The sequence below is a fragment of the Tribolium madens genome, unplaced genomic scaffold (genome assembly GCF_015345945.1).
Source record: "Tribolium madens isolate multiple individuals breed KSU strain unplaced genomic scaffold, Tmad_KSU_1.1 Scaffold_7;HRSCAF=85;Tcas5.2_LG10, whole genome shotgun sequence".
Classification (NCBI taxonomy): domain Eukaryota; kingdom Metazoa; phylum Arthropoda; class Insecta; order Coleoptera; family Tenebrionidae; genus Tribolium; species Tribolium madens.
In genome coordinates this window covers 6,289,431-6,310,442 of record NW_025401050.1, presented here as the reverse complement: position 1 = coordinate 6,310,442, position 21,012 = coordinate 6,289,431, and the positions used below count along the sequence as shown (strand labels likewise).

Genomic DNA, 21,012 nt, shown 5'->3' with positions numbered 1-21,012 from the left:
AAAAACAGGATGATGACCATGACACAATAGCATAAACATCTCAAACTTTTCCGTTACGGCGGAAACACTTAATTTAATCTCCCTTTTCCATCAATTTTTCCCCCCAAGCATGTTTATTTTTCTATCAAATATTAGTACAACGGCTCTAATATTTTATTTAGGTAGTAGAGTAGCAGAAAAGTTGGAGTGTTACAGGCTTGGGGCGGGATTAGTAGTCGGAAAGTCATCGTTTTCGTCGTAGTCATTCAGTCTGTTTATGTCGGTTGTTGGGTACGGAAACTCGGAAACCGAGACGACTATTCACGTGTTTGTAATTCATTGTCGTTGTTTGTGGTTGATAAGTGAGTGAATGATTTGGCGCGAAAAGTGGAATAATGCAGTTTTGCCAAAATTAATTTTCTATGATTTTGAAGGACTGCCATCTCAAAATTCATGTAAATAAACTAAAACACTTTCAATCCAAAAGTGGCTCTTGTGTTATGTAAATGTTTGTCAGAAATATCTCTTATTGAATCGTCTTGCCTTTTGATATGCTAAAACCAAAAAAATATTTCATCAAGTGAATTGCAAATTAAAGAATGATTGGCATCCGAGAAACACCTAATTGCCCACCATCAGTGTCAAGTAAATTGAATTTTTCAATATTGCAAAACCTCAAATATTATCTTAACTAACCTACTTGTTTTTTACAAGCTACAGGAAGTCTTATTTTACTCACTTCTGAACAAATTATGATTGCAAAGAGGAGACTCATTCAAGCCAATTAAAATACAATTAAGACTGTTGGCGTTCAATTTAGCGAAATGATGACGGTATTAGTTACGTTACGCAATTTCTCATTTTTCTTTGAGAAATATTTGCAACGGTTAAGTCGAATTAAAGTTTAAAATGCTTCTTATTGAAGCCTGAGGCTTGAACTTGCGGTGCTTTGATGTCACAAGAGAGAAAAAAAAGAAAAATGTGAATTATTTTATCACATAAGAGTTGCATTAAGAAGACAAGACGCTTGGGTGTGTTAAATTTCTGCAAAAAGGAGATTTTTGCATTGTGTTATGGCTTTCTGGAAATTCAGATTGGAACAACTTGGATAACTGCTTGAGAAGTGGAAGAGTAATGTACTGAGGGACGTTATAAATGTAGCAAAGAAAGTAAAATACGAATAAAAACATTATTTCAATAACTATGGAATTTCGATTATACAAAATTTTGATAATTTTTTTGTTTTAAAACAGAGAAATGTAAACTTTTCATTGCAACACTAAAAAAACTTCTTTATTGACTAAAGAAAATGCTAGTGTTTTAAGTTTCAAGACAAGAATTCAAAAATTTTTACAAAAAGTTTTACGAGTATAATACTCTGATCAGTTTATTTTACTATTTTTTGAAACTTAGTTACTTTTTTTTATAACATTTCGGCAGAGGATTTAATATACTTTTATCTTCATACATAAACTTAAAACCAAAAAATATTTTTATTCACAAATGTCACAAAAGTGACCACTTATATGACTAAATGTCACAAGTAAATGTTTCATTCTATTTTGGCGACTAAGCGTTTTAACTTTTATTATTACATTATTGACACTAATGTTGTTTCAATCTTGTCTTTTTTGTTGCTTCAGCAATTTTTGGAGACATACATTATAGATTATCATTATTCAACATTTTGCACTACTAACTGCACTAGTTAAATTATTAATTAAATGAAAATCTCAACACAAATTCCGATACTGACGCGTGATGTTTGTTTATAAGCGTTGTTATGATTTTATTATTTGCAAAGAGTCCTGATTATTTTGTTTTTTTACTTGCTAATTATAGTGTAGCTCTTTACTCTTGGTTTGAATACTTTTGCAGATAAAATAGTATATGTTATTTGGAATAAAAGTGAGTTTATGTGGCTCAGCTAAATTATTTGCCTCACGAAACTACCACTTTTACTCCTTATGACAAAATATACTATTATTTAGTTAAGAAAACCTTTAAACTTTTAAAAGGTTAGTAATCGGCATATTACATTATTAGTGATTGTGAATAAGAAAATAAATTCGTGTTTTATGCACTTTTCCGAGTCCTTTAATCTTCCAAGAGCACATTTGGATCAATTTTGAATTTATCGATGTTTTCGATTTTTATCAAAATTTTCAGCGATTTTTAGTAGGTACTTTGTATGTCAGCTAATAATTCTGAAACTATTATGAATAGCCCTCTTGATTTCCTATTTCCTATCTTATAAAAAATAGTATATTATGTCTCCTGTGTGACATTTATCAATGTTACCAACTTAACTTAAAAATTAATTTAAATTTAAATTTAATTTAAAATGTAAAATTTAAAATTATTGCTTTTTACTGTTTTTACAATTATTTTTTTTGATAAGTATATTGAAATATTCGGTGTGGCTAGTTGTGGCCACTAGAATATTTATTGGGACACTTAGTTTACTTGTCTTGAGTAGCACAATACTCTTTCACACACTCCAAATCCATTTTTTTCCTAACAACCGTATCTTTTGTATTCGATCAACTTTTACCGCTCCAATATCCTCAAAATCGTCAAGGGAAATCTTTTCAATTATGAATCGATTGTTCTAACCGACCACACCTTAGAATCCATCAAGTTAATTGAATAAAAGCGTTTGAAAAATGAGCAAACACCCTCTATACTCCATTACATTATTAAACTGAATCAAGCAAAGTTCAGAACGGATTGGGTTTTTTTACGACTTTGAGAGGGCAGGTCGGGTCAATTTCGAAATGAAAATTCTAAAAATAATACCTACAGGATGTTCGCACTTGAGTAAGGAGTTAAAAGCCCTCCAAGTGTGCGTAGGCGGGCTGCTAATGGACCAAAACTGCATTATTTCTTGAATTTTCTTTGACTAAATTAAGGTTTTTAGTTTGATGGTGAAATGTGTGTTTTGTGTCAATAATGCCGTGTTCGACGGTGTATGATGGCTTTGCAACGATCCGAAGACCACGAGTGGGGCCTCCAAGGGCCCCTCCGCGGCCCCCATCTTTGGCAAGTGTGCCAGAAGACCCACGAATCGGATGTTTGACTTCGCCGTTAGGAAAACCGACCATTCCGTGGTATGAATTGGCGACCAGGAGGAGTCGGTATCGGTCGTGTCCCACTTTGGAGCTCCATGTTAGTAATTACCAAAATAAAACAATCGATATTTTGTGTTATTACATGAAAGGAAACAGCCGCAAATGATCGAAACACTTGCACTTAAGAGTAATTATTTTTGCAATATCTCCTTATCAAACACAATAAGTGTTGCCAGATCAAAAACATAAAATTCACCCGATCCGAGTTGAAAAATTTGCCAAATTTTTACCAGTCCACGATTTGGATGGCAAAATCTTGCGAAAATCAGCTTAAAAATCTGCTTAAACTCTTCAAAAATTTCAACAAAATTTTGCGAAATAATTGCGTTTCTAAGTGAAAAACGTGCTAAAACGCTCGAGAAATGCAAAATAATGTAATTTGAGACTTAATTTCTTGATTATTTACTTCGTTTTAGCGAAATCTAGCGAAAAACCTGAGATTTTAGTACAAAACAACGTGCTTAAAAGCATTTTGGGCCAAATTTTGTGGTTTCTCTGCTTCTTTTTGCTCAAAACTAGTTATCGAGTGAAACAAAGAAAATAACATTAATATCAATCCTGTTTGTGATATTTAGGCATGTTTGAACAAGATTTTGCAAAATAAATGAACTTCTGGTTCATAAACGAAGTAAGTCGGGCTGAGACCAGCTAAAAAATAATATCAATTTCGATTTCATTTTGTAATTTTTTATCATATTTCAATGCAATATTTCGAACTTTTTGTGTTTTTATCTCTCAAAAACATCTTTAAACACTTAAAAAAGACAAAAAAAACTATTATATAAAATTTGTAGCTTGTTTTTTTATAAATTTAGCAAAATAATTGTGTTTCTAGTTTGAAAAGCTTTCGAAAAAACTAAAGTAAGTTGTCATTTTCGACTGTGTTCAGTAATATCTTATAAAAAAAACATATAGAACTCTTTTTAACTAATTTGGTGGTTTTCGATTATTTTTTCTTCGAGAAAATTTTACGAAATAATCAAGTTAAAGCTTAAGACTTAGGTAAAAATATCATATAATCTTTTTCTATAACAATTTACTGATTTTTGACATGCTATGGCAAACTCTCGCGAAAAAACAGAGTTTTCAGCTTAAAAATCTGCTTGAAAATGGAAAAAATTATATTATTTTCGGTCTAATTCTGAATTTTTTGGCTTGTTTACAACTTAAACTGTCCAGAATAGTAATAATTTGTTGATTTTTCATTTCGTTTCAGCTAAATCTCGCAAAAAACCTGAGATTGTAGTACAAAAACGTGGTTAAAAAAATGTTTGACTTATCTTGCTCAAAAAGCAGTTAAATCGAGTGAAACAAACAAAATAACATCAATATCAATTGTTTTTGTGATTTGTAAGCGTGTTTGGACAAAATTTTGCAAATTAAATGATCCTCTGATTCAAAAACGAAGTAAGTCGGGCGAAACAAGCTAAAAATAATATCGATTTCGATTTCTGTTTGTAATTTTTTTGCCTGCTTTAACGAAATTTTGAGAATTTTCGTTGTTTTCATCTCAAAAACGTGCTTAAACTGTTGAAAAGGACAAAAATAACGTCGTTTTTGGTCGAATTTTTAAATTTTTGAATTTAACCAATTTGGTGGTTTTTCGACTTCTTTCAAAAAAACTTGACGAAATAATCAAGTCTCTGGTTGAAAACGTGGAAAATGCTCGAAAAACACTAAATTCATTTTAAAAAAAATCCCCAGACTTTAGAATTTTTACCAAATCACCAGACTATCATGAAAATCACTAGATCTGGTGAAATTTCACCACACCTGGCAACACTGAAACAATCAGTTTTATGCATTTAAAAGTTAAAAATACCCACACAAGTAATCTCGCTGATGTCATCGAATTTTGAACGCAGGCAAATTATCAAATTAAAAAACCATGACCTTTAACAGAAACTGCGTTCTTAAGTTTTATCATCCGCAATAAATATTTAATTAAGTGACTAAAAGTGAACAAATCTAGCACTTTGAAACCAGATTAGTGTCACTTGTGTAAAATATCGTCTCTCTGAATGGTAATGTTACTCCATGACCGACATTTGTATCAATGACATTTTTGTAAATTTGCAAAATTAAGGGGAGAAAGATAAATTTATCGCCGATTTTATGACTGATGATGGCCGTAAAGCCTATAATGGACTCTTACGTATGGCCTATTGAGGAATGGATTTTTTCCAAATGGACGTAGAAACTTATACACGCAAGGATAATTGAGACTTTGGCCTACGTGAAGCCGTACAAATGCAGTTTGAGTGAAAGCTTAGATTGTAATTTACGGTAATAATAGGATCAGAAAGTCGGTCTGTGTCTGTCAGAATGAGAAAAGTCTAATTACCTAGTACGTAATACGATGCGTGTTATTACAGGGTGATTCAGAAAGAAGTCAATGATAGAAAAACAAAATAACATGAGTTTTATTTATCCTCATTATACAACAAAATGTAAATAATAAGTACACAAACAATATTTTCCTCTACACAGGGAATAAAGTGAAGCTTTGTTCCCCGATTTTTGACTAATAATCTGGTAGAAATAGAATAAATGAAATACCGATTTTACTTTTAAAATAAACTGGAATTGAATCTTTTGAGTGTTTTTGTTGGGAAAAAAGTTTTGTATGCAACTCAAAAAAAACCCTCGAATGAAATTGAGTATTTTAGAGATCATTAAGGATGATAAGATAAAACAATAACACGTAAAAAAATTAAAACAAAAATTGTGTACTATTGATTGTTCTTTAAAAGTATAAAATTAAATTAAATCTTAAAGGTAATTACAAATGGGCAACGAAATTAGTATATTCCTAAAAAAAAATTGGAAAAATGCAAAAAGTCTTCAATGTATTTCTAAAAACTTTATATCTCTACGAAAATTATTAATAATCCTTAAACTATTTTATTTTTTTTATCTGGAAACTATGTAATAAATTAGATAGGTGTACATTTTAGCACCTGTTGTAAAAAAATAAGCAAGAAAACTAAATATTTTTTGGAAATTAGTAAAAAGTTACAGATAAGTATATTCCAAAATATTTAATACAAAACAGAAATTTTCAAAGTGGTACCAGGAATCTTTTAAATGTCCATGAACATTCTAAATGAAATCTGTACACACAAAAATTCTTAATTTTGAAAACTTTTCTTTCTTCCAAATCTTTCTTTTTCTTTTTATTAAAATAAATTTAAAGAATAAGTAAGTAATTTGATGTTTAAAAAAAATATATGTGCATAAAAAAGGAAAAGGTAATTAAATTTAGTATTACATAATTTTATTTATTTTAAATAATCAAAATACTTTTGGTAAACTATAGGGATATAAAATGGTTACTTCTGAAGTAAGTTAAGCCAATTCATTTCAAAAATTTTATTTTCCATAAAATTATGACAGATTTCTACCCCCTGCCTTTTAAAAATTTAATTTTTGTATTTTGTGTTTTTTATATAAAATTTTGCCTAATCAATTACTTGTTTCGTAAGTTTGTGAGTGAAGTTCAAAGTATTTAAACCCAACCGGAAACGCCAAACCACATCAATACCTTACAATTAATCACATCCATCCCACATTCCTTCAAATACCTTTTCCCAATACCGTACAACACGATTGCAACTGCAAGTCGACATAAATTTTGTTTAGTGTCAATTTGTATGCCGATGAATTTATGAAGGCAAATACGAAGACAATTTGAATTTTTCTAATTAATAGTAGATACATAATATTATCTCACAAGGTAGAGAAGAAATTTTTTATAGCCGAGCTGTTTATTTCCCGAGTCAGTCAGTTTCTTTTTTTTTAACCCAAGTCGTGCAAAAAATAGTATATACACTACTGGAGAGAATTGCTATTATTCTCTTGGTGCTTTGGTGCTATTTTTCTTGAGATTTTTTTAACGTTTAACGTTAAATATCTTTTTAGTTATTAATTATAAACACCTAAAAGTAAATAATTTTAGAAAGACAATTTAATAATCTCTTAAATGCAAAAATAATAAATAGGGTGTTCCATTTTTTTTTTTTTAATTATTGAACTTTTAACAAACGCCTTAATTTTTTTTATTTTTGCAAATGCAACACACTAAAAAATGTTACAACCTTATAGCTTGTACCTTCTTCTTTGCGGTAGTAAAAAAAATATTTCTAGATGTCTTAGTTTTTGTGTAATACATTTTTTAAAAGTTGATGTTTTTGTCAAGAAAACCGTTTTATTTTTAAAACTAAGCAAAATCCACCAATAAAAGTTTAGCGTAAAAACATTGTCATAAAAATCTACATCCAAAAACACTAAGAAACATATGGTGTTTCATTTAAAAAACACAAGTTTGTATTGTAACTTGTAAAAAAATGTCTTAAAATGTCATGTTCTTTTATGTCGATGCTTTAAACAAATATTTTTTTATTTTTTTATGCTAAAATTTTTGAAAATCGCCTCTTCTTTGATTCCAGTGTCATAAATAACGCCCAGAAGGCTCGTTGACCCCTGATAACAATTTAAATTTAACCCAATTAATGTTTAAGTTGGCATCATGCATCATCTTAAGTGAGACATATTAACATGTCCTCTCGACTAGCTCTATAAAAACACAACAGGCATCTTTTTACTAATCAAAATAATTGCCCGGATTAAAATCCAATAAAATTCGCACAATTTGCAAAGGTTAAATCACTATTGACATTCAACTTCGAAACGATGAAGTAACACATCGACATTGAAGATAAAAATAAACAAATAAATAAACAAATTGATTGAGTGTTAAAAGTGTATCAATCGAAAGTTTAAAGTTTATCCGGGTTCCTGGTACAGAAAAACGATTTTTTATTACTAGAGACTTAAATCGACTTTTCTTGATCCAGTCCGACCGGAAACAACTTAACTTTACCCAGAATGACCGACCGATATTTCTTCATTCCACAGGTCTTCCGTACAAGGAAAAAACATTGACCAAATGTGACCTGTCTCACTATTTGTACCTAGATCTGAATTAAAATACCTTGATATCCAATTTAAATGCTTCTCCTCGCGCAAAAAACACAACGAAACAAGCATACCAACGATTCTCTTTGTGCTTCTCACCACGAACCGGAAAAAGTCTCATTTACTTACAAAAAAAAAAAGTCAAACATGTCGCCTATCTTGGGCTGTTTCCAGTATTATAATGTAATTAGCTGGATACAGTACTCTAGGTTTAAAAATAAAATGCCACACCTGTTTCAGTAAACAGAACACGCCCCTGTAGAGTACAAGGGGTGCATTTTGTGTCATTTAATGACATGCAGGAATGCTTTGTTGTTCGAAGATGATGCATGCAAGTTGGAAGCTATTAATTACACATAAAACATGTTTATTATGACCGACACGCAACAGTTCATAGGGATTTAAGGTTCATTCAGTAGGGTGGTTTGTACACGAAGAGGGTGAGGCAAAACATAAATTAAACTATTTCCTTCCTTTGATTCGTCATTCTTAAAAAATACCCCAAAAATCCGTGTAGATTCCATAAACGATTACATTTTTCAGTATAAGTTTTCTTTATTTGAAATACATATTTCAGAAAAAGTGAAACAAAATTCAAAATAACTTTCTGAACTTTTCCGAATTTTTAAAGTTTCTCAAACATAAATTAAACTTTTTCCTTGCATTTGATTCGCCATTCTCAAAAAATACCCCAACAATCCGAGTAGATTCCCTAAACGATTACATTTTTCAATATAAGTTTTCTTTATTTGAAGTACATATTTCAGAAAAAGTGAAACAAAATTCAAAATAACTTTCTGAACTTTCGCGAACTTTTAAGGTTTCTAAAACACTTTTTTTGAATTCCATAACAATATTACAGAAAATACTAATTATTTTATATTTGTAAAAAATATCCAGTTTATTTCACACTCTAGTGTTGAAATCTTAAATAATTTCAAAAAATGCTTGAAATTTCCAAGACATTCTTGAGAATTCCAGAGAATTATTAGAATCTGTGATACACTTTGAGAAAGCCTCCAAAAATTTTTAAATATCCATAAACAACATACAATTTTGTTTCTATTTAAAAAGTTTGCTTTCATTATTGTATACCCCAAATTAATTTCGTTTCACAAAAAAAAAGGTTTTAAAGTTCTAAAAGTTTTTTGAAATCGTTTTTCACACAATGTTTATAGAACAATTTGTAATCTATTTATTCATTATGAAAAATTAGGACAGGTAGCTAGGAATTTTCTTGAATATGTAATAAGGTTTATCTGCAAACGTCACAAAAGCGGCCATTTTTATGACTAAATGTCACAATTAAAAGTTTTATCTTTCACCCATGGAGTAAAAATTCTATTTTTGCGCCTAAGCGTTTTTACTTTTACTATGACATTTACCAACGTTGTTTCTTTCTTGGCTCTTTTCTGCTTCAGCAATTTCTGAGACACATTGTAGATCATCAGCATTCGACATTTTTCTAACTGCACTAGTTAAATTAATAAACGCTTTCCAAAAATCTCAACACAAATTTTAATACTGACGCGTGATGTTTGTTTATAAACATTTTTATGATTTCACCACTTGCAAAGCATCCTGACTATTATTATTTGTTTATTTACGTGCTGATTATAGAGTTGCTGTTTACTCTCGATCTGAATACTATATTTAATTTGGAGTAAAAGTGAGTGTATGTGTCTCAGCTATCACTTTTACTCCTAATAATATAATATACTATTATTTTGTGTTGCATAAGGATCAACTAACAACTGATCAATTTAAAAACATAAAAAAAGGATTATTGAATTTTTTGGGAATTTGCTAAAAATTGTTGGCGATTTACAATAATTGTGTTGATTTATTACGCCTTTAAAGAAGAATTAACAGAATTCTGGGTTTTTGTTTTATTTTCTCTTTTTCTTTTATTTTTTTTCTCTTTATTTATTTATTATTTAACACACAAAGTTTAAATAATGAAATAATGAATAATTAAGGATTAGTGTGTATTTTTATGGATTTCTAGAAATTTCTGGGGGAATTACATGGACTATCACAATTTTGTAAAAAGAATACAAAATTGTGTTTGCCTGTTCGGAAATTGTTATCAGTGTCAAATCTTTAATTTTGTTTTACCGATAACTAAAAATTTGAACTTTAAAACAGACGGAAAACAAAAATGTTATTGTTTAAATTGTCCTACGTCATTGACTTATAAACAAAATAAAATATTTTTATGGATATGTAAGAGTTTCATAAAATTTTCTGTTTATTTTTGAACTTTTAGCGATTTTTAAAAATGGAAATGCTTTTCAATGATTTTGATTATGGATTTGAATTTGTTTTTTTTTTCAAGAAATTTTCGGATTTTTTTTAGTGTTTTGCTTCAAACTTAGCCACACCCTTCGGGTTTGCTCCAGCTACGTGGCGTATAACCTAATTTGATGAACTTTTGACAAACAAGTGATAAGCAGTGCGTAATTTCCTATCTAATTAATTCTCAAATAATGATCTTCATTCACTTGAATGTCCTATAGAAAGCTATCAGAGCAGAAAGTAATTATGAATTTTTGAAATTATCGGATCGTTTCTACTGACAACACAATTAATCGCCGATAATTACAAAGATCTAGTGACTCAATTATATACCCGGCGTGCGAAAAAACCAAACAATCTGAGTTCCACGAAATCTATATTATATGAACAATGCCAAACAAACTACCATATAAAATTTTATTGCAACACACTATATTTTTTGCCAAGAACGTGCCTTGGCAGCTGGTGCAAAAGAACCATAACCGTGGAAGATGATGGTCATATGAACCGATAACCATCTTCCCAGAATCCGATTTTTTTCAAAGTAAAAATTGAAAAAAAATTCCAAGTCACACTTACCCACCATCTGCTCGCTTTATCTCCCAAATATGTGTTCATGTGCACTTACCTTAATTAAACTCATTTCAATGAGAAGTAATTTAGGTGGTCAGGTGTAGCGATGTCTTTTTAAGAGATAAAAGAACATCTGCGTATCTAACGGGAGGTGTTTGTACCACGCCGTCACGGTTGTAATTTTAACTTGAGCGGAGAAACAATTGTTGAGATAAAAGACACTCGTAAAGTTTTATTAATATGAAGAAAAAACAATAGGATGGTTGCGAGTTAGGTGTATATTTGATTTTTTTATACGAGTTGGAAAGTTTACGGCTATTTATAACAATTAATAAGTAGGAGTCATAAATTGTTGAAGGCGGTTTATCGGCTTTAAAACACTGAGCTAAATAAACACCGATTAAGTGTGATGAACGTGAATTATGCACAATCGCATTCTATAATTATGCCCCCAATCAAATGTTTAGAAATTTGAACAAATTTTCGAATAGGTATTCTACTAAAGTATTTTACGAAATTATTAAAATAATTTACTAAAATTGTTTTACCCTAAAGATTTGAAATTTTCGCAAAATTATTCGGGTCTGCAGTTTGCAAATTTCTAATAACATAAATAAACGTCAATAGAAGAGAAGGGACACGTGGCTTGGGGGGCGCCGAATATTTTTGCTAAAATTAGTGGTATTTTTTTTGGCATTTTTGTGTTGTTTGAAGTATGCTGATAAAAAGTATCTTAATGGTTTTTGGTCTTTTTTTTTGAACAAATAGAAGAGGGACGCCAGTGGCTTGAGAACGCCAAATAATTTAAAAAAATCTGTTTTTTAGGAAGTGTGTTGGTACATAAATAGTAATCGTAAAGCAAAGAGGAGACAATACTATTTACAAAAATTATTGGTTAATAGATTTTAAAAATTCAAGGATTTTTATCGACATTTTAAAGATTAATGGTATTTTTTTGTAATATTTCTAACAATTTCTTTAGACTCTAAATGAATTATTTGTTGAGTTTTTTTTGCAACAGATATTAAATTGAATCTCTGTCACATCAAATATTTACTAGATTAAGAATTTGGTGTGAACATCACACGACTTTCCTAATCCCACTTATCTGGAAAACATCCTTACGACAATAATTTAGTGTTGGAAATCCGAGTAGCAAACCTAACGTTTGCCTGCCGGAAACACGCGAAATAGATGATAGTTGTCGCGGGTTCGAGTCTAGGGTGCATTTTTTTTTTTTAGTTTGGCACTCATTATTATTTTTATTTTATCACATTTTACTGTTTGATAAGGTATATATGATTCTAAATAATTTTATCCCCATGAATTCAACCGTATAATTTTTGGTCTTTGCCGCCGATCGATTTTTACCAATTGTTTCGTGCTGCGTCCCCTTCCTACTTTTTGTGTTTTTATAGAATTTCTATGGATTTCTTAGGATCTGTGGGATTTCATTTATTTTCTTCAATTTCTTTTTATTTTTTTATTTTTTACTTCATTTTATCTTCATTTACACTTACTTAAATAAATTTTATTTTATATATTTTTCAGTTTTTTTAGGAGTATTTTTTTTGCAACTTTTTCACATTTTGTATTTGCTTCTTTCTAATGTTTGTTATTTTTTTCTGAAGTTTAAAGCACTTTAATTTTATGAGAATCTCCGAAATTACAGTAACAGTAACCATATCTTATTATAAAAATATAGAAAAACACGAAACAGAAGAAAATACCACATAATAAAAACTGATTAATGATTATAAAAAATTGAAGATTTTTGGAGACTTTTATAGACGTGTCTAAAATTTTGGGTGAATTTCTGAAACTTGGATTTTCCCAAGATTTTTGAGGTATATTGACAATTTCTTGTATTTTAACCAATTTCTATAGATTTTTATGAGTTAATCTTTGGGATTTATTTCAATTTAATTAATTTTTATACAAGAATGAACATTATACTGAATTTTTGTATATGGCTTCAATAATAATTATTGATGTACATATCTACTTACTGTAATATTTTATTTATAAAAATTTGATGTTTCTATTTTTTTTTAAGTTTAATTTTTTTAATTTAAATTTTTGTAATTTTCTTATACGAGTAAGAGTCTCATATAGATAATTGATTAATAAGTGATTTTAAAAATTTGGAGATTTTTGTAGATATTTTTTGTGAAATTTTGTATTTCTATTTAATAAGAATAAGTTATGCACGTTAATATTTCAGTCTGAAAAAAAATACCCAAACGTCGCAAATAAAAAGAAATTACAAAATTGTTAAAATGATAAATTTAGCCAAAAACTATAGTATTTATACAGTGCGATCAAAAAGACTGTCTATCAAGCAAGCGTAGAAATTTAAAACGTATGTCTGTGGAAGATAAAATGTCGCAATGACAAATGAGAAATGTCAAAATATTTTTTATGTAAATTATGACAGAACACCGTGGTGAACGATTTTTATGAATAAACACCAACAAGATCTCATTTTAGTTTGTTTTGAGACGTTTCATAGATTAATTCAATTTAATTGGCTCAATGTTTTAATTTTAATAAAATGATTTTTTGATATCTAGACAACATATGAACTGCCATGCAACATACGTCCTCAACTAGGACGCCTACTTGATAGAAAGATTTTTTGATCGCACTGTAGTTTTTATATTTATTGTATTTATAAAATACAATTACTTTTATTAAAAATACGATTTTATTTTTTTAACAGCTTGACTAAGAATGTTTATTTGGGCCAACCTGTACCTATAGTGATTTCAATAAAGCACTAAACCGCATTTCATTCGACCATAAAACGAGATGTTTCTCTAAATTAACAACTTCTTTGTGTGACCAACACCTATCAAATCTTCACAAAGTCGCTTATTCAAATTTAATTTATGATTTCTCTGACAACTGTTTGAATTAAATCGTTTGATTAAAAATCATCGCGTAGGACGACCTAAAATGTTCGACAAATTTCGAATTGAGTGTCGCAATCTGCTAATGAAGTGTTAAAAAATTGAAAAAAGAATGGATAATTCTACATGAATTAAGTGGGTTATTATGCGTGAAGCCGCCTTAAAATTTCGTTTCGTTCACTTTCAGAGGTGTTAAAAATGTTTCGAATCAAATTACATCTAAATGATTTTTTCAATTAATTTTAATTGATTGGAAAAAGTAGCTCTCACAATCAATCACTTCTAATTCTATTAAAACAACTTTGGTGGCCCAACCCAGGCTATACAATTTTACTAAGCGTAACTAATCTAAATTTAACAAAATAGCAGTGTTAAAAGAGCTCGTTATATTTTATTACATACTTAATTTTTTCAACGACTAGTTTATTTATGTTTTCTACCAAAAATAACATGATTACACTTTTTAATATTTTCTGTCCAAACTAAGCATGATATAATCAATTATGAAATGTTTGTATCCTTGACAAGTTTTGTTTTGTAACACAACCACCCACAGTTCGAATTTCAACAAGAAAAGAAGCTACTATGTTACTCATTATTAATTATTGTCATTCCTTTTAAGTGAAAAAAGTCAACACTTCGTAGTTGCGCAGTTTTGACTTAAGCCAATAAATATTCCAATGTCAACAGAATTGTTTCACCTAGTTTTTTTTTATTATTTATTGCTTCACTTTATTAAAATTTATGAACTGCTTTAGGACTCCATTAAGATATTTATTATTAAACTGGGTCGTAGTATATTTCCGTGCATTTTTTTCTGGATGAAACAAATCTTGAATATAAAACTTGTTTAATGACATTTTATAGCTTGTATCATCGTTGTTTATAGAGAAATGACGGAATTGAATACTTTATTTGCTGGTTATAGTACACATGTCTGGATTTTTTTAATTGAAATGAAAATTCTTTGTTGCAGGCTCATGTGGTATCAGCGTTCGAGCAAAGTCTGTCTTCTATGACGCAAAGACTTCAACATCTCACAGCCACAGCTGAGAAAAAGGTGAGATTTGGGAAATTTTTGGGTTGTACATATGTTCGTAGTAAGTTAGTTTTCCAAAAACTTAAAAAAATTAATTATTTAAACGGGAAAAACAACATTTTTGAGAAAATTGTAATGAAATAATCGTTTGTTGGTTCTTAGAGGATTTAATAGTAATTTGTATAACTGCACTTACAAGGTAAAATGCAAATTAAGAAAAAATATAGAATATACAGAGTGAACAAAAAGTATGGAACCAAGCGGTTTTGTCATTTGTCTTTAGAAAATAATAATTAATAAGAATTAGAAAGAATTTTTTTGTTAAAAATTGATTAAAATGTAGATGGTTGTAATCCTAGATCCTAGATCATAACCTTTGTAAAAAAAAGGTTTTCTAGTGGGTTACCATTTGAAAAAATAAAATTGCACAAACCAGAAACAAGAAAAAATCGAAAATTTATATTGTTGAGAAATTCACATTTTTATAGTATCATTCAACACTTAGTTTTCTCAAAAAATAGTTCAATTTTAAGTTTAAGCAAAAAATGATGAAATGTAATATTGAAGTAAATTTGAAAAAGGGTTTTATTAATTATAGTTTTTGATGATCTCTTAAAGAAAAGTTTTCTTTTTTATCATAAAAACTAATAAGTCGTTCATAATTTTGAAATACAAGTTATTATATTATTTTAAAAAGTTCAAGACTGAGAGAGAAATCGTGTTTTAAGGTCGTTAAAAAACCTGATAATTTTAAGGCTTATTTCCATTATTTTCATATCTTCTATAGAAATACAAACATTACTCAAAATCGTCGGATTATCGTAAGGGAATAACAAATTCAGTTTAAGGAGACGTTTTACAAATTTATATTTAGATATTTTTTAGAAACACAAAAATAACAGTAAAGTGGCTCAAGATGATGAGATAAAATATAACATAAGTTTAGATCTTCGGATAAACTCAAAATCTTAATAAAAATAGAGGAACTTTGACCCTTCAATGATTTCCTTTTTAAGGATCTTTTTCATGTTGTTTTAAAGAATCTCAAGTTTCTTTTTTTTCTTTGTCTTTTTGTATTAAATATTGATTTTAAATTCTTACATTTTAAGAAATTAGAAAGCTTTCTAACCTTGAAACACTTTGTATCTAAAAAAAGGTTTGGTGAAATTATGTTAAGATCCTCATAAAAATTTCAAATTCTATTAAAATTCAAATAAAGAAACTTTGACTTTTTACCTTTTTTGTATTTTTTTTTCATGAAAATATTTTGATATTTTTAAATTAAAATTGTCAAGTAATCAATGAAAACTATAAGTTAAAATTTCGAAAATTGCACTTTAAAATTAGAAAGTTTTTCAAAATATTGGAACACATTGTATCTAAAAAGGTCCACAGTTTAGCGAAGATCTTCATAAAAATTCTAAATTTTAATAAAAATACAGAAACTTTCACTTCTCACCTTTTTTGTAATTAGTGTTTTGTGATTTTAATCTCTTTATCTTAATAAATTTTACACTAAGATTTTGATAGTATGATTGAAAATTATAAGACAACAAAACAATTGTTTAAGCAGTATCATTAATATTAATAATTATTGAATTTCTTAACATACAGGTGGATCATAAAAAACGCCCCAAGCTACAACTCCATTGTTTTTGAAAATATGACAATACTTCTTAAAACAAAGTTGAACATTTTTTGTCATCATTTTTTGCAATGCTGCTTTCTGTTTCACCGGAATTTTAGTCTTTTAATTGGAACACCTGTATATTTGATTATTTTTGGATTCTTCGATTAATTGTTTTTTAACAAGCTCATTTTAGGCAATTTACAAAATTAAATTAAATTAAGTAAGCTGTAAATAAAATAGAACATTTTTATTCATATTATCTAAGACAAGTAAACGGCTGATAACAAAAACTATTCAGTTTTTGTCTTTAAAAGTACATGTTTTGAGTAAAAAAAGTATATATCAGAAAATAAAAAATTATTCAACAGAAAATTGAAGTCATCCGGAAACTTATAATTAATGAGATTAGTTTGCTAATGACCAACATAATTAAGTACTTTTTACTAAATTAAGATTTTTGGACAAAGACAATCGTGAAAAGTTGATTTATTTTTGACTAATTTCAAAAACATACTTTTGTCATTCGAAAAAATATCATTTTAGATTCCAGAATTGTTTAGTTTAACTAGATATAAATATACATTGCAAAATGGGTAATTATAATTTAAACCTGGCTATTATACAGTTAATTTTCATTTGATTGTCATTAATCTGATTTAATTAGAAAAACTTGTGTTTAAATTAAATTAAATGAAACCTAAAGAATTTATAATAATTATGGATTTATGCACCATTCTTTGATTATTTTTTTCCGACATGTTTCAAACAGCATACAGCATAATTTTACCTTTTTTATGCAAATTGCAAGAAGACATATGGTGTATGTTATGTCTTACGTTGTATAATTTACAGAAAAAAATTTTTTTCTTTGGCTTCAACCAAATTATCAAAGTGACTACACGAAACACAAAGAAGTCCAATCTTTCAATCCTCTATTGTGCAGCTTTTGTTCGAAATCGTCTTTAAGAGATTTTGATTTTACTCTACTCATGATGACCTGGCGTAACTTCATATCAAAGTCATCTTTTGATTATTTTCTCAACGCGACGATACTCGAAATTCTGAGAAACGATCTCGTTATGAAATTGAAATATGTTTTTTCAGGATTCTGAATTGGCTGAACTGAAAACTGCAATGGAAGCTTTGAGGGCACAGTCGATACAAGCCGGGATTGGAACGGGATTAGCAAGACAACCGTCCTCTGATAGTGTTTCAAGTCTATCATCAGCTTGTAGTCTGGATAAACACGAAAAGAAGAAGAAAAAGGGATGGGTGAGTGGATTGTTATCGCACCGAACGTGACATTTATCTAATTAGGAATTACAACACTCATTAGATAAAAGTCTGATAAGCTGTTACGTAATAAAAAGTTTTTTTGTTATCTCTATTATTCTAGTAGTTTTGACGTCACTATCAATCCTGAAAATAAATATTTCAGCAATGATAACAAAAATTACCTTCAACACTAAGCCTACTTTAATGTTTGTGTCTCTGTTATTACTTTTTCAAATCAAAAAAAATGTTTTTAACATGCTATCTCATTACTTATTCAAACTAATTCTTCATTTAATATTCGGGTTCATTAACTCCATTAGTGTAATTATCTTTATCTTTTTAGTTTTGCCGCTTCCGTGTTGTTATTTCGTAATTTGATTCAAAAAAATGGATAGAAAATTATAGTACATAAATTTTTACCAATTAAATCTGATCTAATCCATTTTTCAGCTAAATGAGGTTTGGGTTTTTCTGTTTTTTATTTTTAACCGATTTTAATCAATACAATAGTAAAAAGTTAAAAAATAGGTAGTTTTATAATAAATATTGTTACGAGTAATGCTTTATTTTTTCTTAGTTTCCGTTTTTAGTTTTTTTAATTTTCCATTAAGTAATTTTCATAATTTATGTCAAAACACGGAATTTTAAAACTAAGACCATAAAACAAAATATCAAGATAAATCTTGAAAAATAATGTTTTCGTTCTAGTATCAAGAACTAAGTAAAATTTTAAGGTCTGGGATATTTTTTGAGTTGTTTTCAAGATACTCGTTTAAATAATAAGTAACATTTCTACTATTTTTTGAGAATCTTTAATTTTGATTTGTTTTATATTTTCTGTTAATAGTAATCTTAGTTTTATTATCTTTAATTTGTGAAAAAGTGTGTCAAAACTAAACCTGATGTGATCTCGAAAAGTGAATATATTTGTTCTTATACTAAAAAAAACACAAAAGAAAACGAAAGTTATAGAAACTTACGGCAATCTTTTCAAAATTTTCTGAAAAAGTCGCGAGTTTTTAAAAATAAAACAAAATAATTGGGTGGTATTGGCTGGTTAAAAATGTTGTAGTACATTTTGGATTTGGTTTCATTTACCACTTTTTTTACAGAATATCTGATTTTTGATTTTTGTTTCGGTTAATAGTAAATCTTGATTTTTTAATTAATTTTTCGAAGAAGTATCTCAAAATATAAATTAAAACTGATGAGGTCTTGTTAAAAAACCTCTTATTTTTGTTCTTATATGTTGTAAAAAAAATTTATAAAAAACCCTTAAGCTTGGAAGTTACGAAAATTGTTGAATTCAAGATAATTTAATATTTTTCAAAAAAGTAGTTATAAGTGATAAGGAATTATATCAAAATTTTATGAAAAAGTCGAGATTTGAAAAATAAAACAAAATAATCGTTGAAATATTTTGATGTTGATTAAAACTTTATCAGTAATTTTTGATTTATTTTACTTTGTGTTAATAATAAATCTTTATTTTATTATCTTTCATTTTCCAAAATAAATCCTGTCTTAAAATCTAAATTCTAAAACTGATGAGTTTGTCAAAATGAAAAAAATAAGTAAGACCTTTAAATTAGTAAAAGGTGTTTTTGCGAAAAAAACACGAAAACACTGAATAAGAAAGTTACGTAAATCTTTCCCAAAAGCTCTAAATTTAAGATGATTAATTATTTTTCAAAAATTGAGTGGAAAAATTTAAGAATTATAACATGAATTTCTTAAAAAATCAAGATTTTGAAAAAAAATTATTGGCATTTGTTTCAAGTAAGATTTTGAAAAAAAATTAAACCCTCTAAAACTTTTATACCTAAAGCTCAAAATGAAAAAGTAGTGTTAAAACTTCCAGTATTTATGAAATGTTAATAAAAGAATCCTTAACCCAAAAATTCTAGGATTTTTCCAAAAATTTGCTTGTTATTTTTTAATTGTTTAGTAATCGTTTTTTGTTAAGAAGAGTTTTTTTGATTTTTTTTAGTTGCGTAGCTCTTTTACGAAAGCCTTTTCCCGCAATGCCAAAGTGACAAAAGTCCAATGCCAAAGCGAAGGCGAAAACGAACGCCAACACAGTCCTCTACCCCCCGCCCCCACAGACCCCGGTCAAGAAGTCGCCGAATTACAAAAACAACTTCGCGAGAAAGACCTCGTTTTAACCGACATTCGTCTTGAAGCCTTAAGTTCCGCCCATCAGTTAGAAAGTTTGAAAGACACTGTGATGAAAATGAGAGTAAGTCAATTCACACCCTCCTCATACCCTAAAAATAACCATTCAAAAAATTTACAGAGCGAAATGCTTAGTCTTAAGCAAAACAATGAACGGTTACAACGAATGGTCAACGGAGCGACAAACATGCCCACCGAATTAGCCGACACCAGAAGCTCCAATAGTATAGACGCCCTAAGTGACCTGATACCCACCACCGAGGAGCCGCCCCCCGAGCCCGAGCAAGACGGAAAGAGGGTGGCCATCAGCGTGTACCTGGGGCAGCCCCACAGCTTCGAAAAGTAAGCGTTTTTAAGTGGTCTGTGACTTTCAAATTAAGTTGGCGACATGTTCAAAAACATCACTTTTTTTTATTTTGTAAATTGCGACAAAACGGTGTCTCAATGTTACAATATTTTGACGTAGACATACAAGCTGTCTCAGAGCTCCGTATTTCTTCGATTACTCTGACAGTGAAGATGATAACAAAATGCGTTTTTTTTTGGACGATAGACATTCATTTTTTCTATGATCCAGAAATATTTTTGTCATTATAGGTGATTCCTATATAGGGTGGCGCAACAAAGTTATATTTTAAAGTGAACATTTTATACATGGCTACAAAATTTTTCGTTCGCATTAGCATGTCGCGTTACAGCCGGCCGCGGAGTATGGGTAAAGTGAAAAAAATTAAATAAAATAAAAGAAAAAATAAATACAATAAAATAAAATAAAAAAATAAAATAATTAAAGTTTCACTTGCATCGTGTTTTCTTATTGTAAATCTCGGTATATTAATTATGCGCTTATTTGAAAGAGCTCTTAATTCTAAGAAAATCCATATTAGGTTATATGGATCTATTATAGATTGTTTATCATTTATGGGCAATTTTGTAAAAAAGTTCCATTTTTGAAAAATCGCAGCGGCTTTGCTAGAAAGAAAAAGTGGATAAAAACAATTACAACAATTTTTACTGAGTCTG

At 28.9% G+C, this 21,012-nt stretch overlaps 1 protein-coding gene across 8 annotated transcripts in view; it reads left to right on the top strand.

The window, feature by feature from the left end:
* The window catches only part of LOC123010234 (protein sickie), a 146,572-nt gene that overhangs the window by 121,634 nt on the left and 3,926 nt on the right, over positions 1-21,012 (top strand). For all 8 annotated transcript variants that reach the window (XM_044406946.1, XM_044406945.1, XM_044406944.1 and 5 more), the window contains 4 exons: positions 14,847-14,930; positions 17,644-17,811; positions 19,805-20,053; positions 20,111-20,331. In XM_044406946.1, the coding sequence (XP_044262881.1) occupies positions 14,847-14,930; positions 17,644-17,811; positions 19,805-20,053; positions 20,111-20,331 (722 nt within the window). The remainder of the gene's footprint in view (positions 1-14,846; positions 14,931-17,643; positions 17,812-19,804; positions 20,054-20,110; positions 20,332-21,012) is intronic.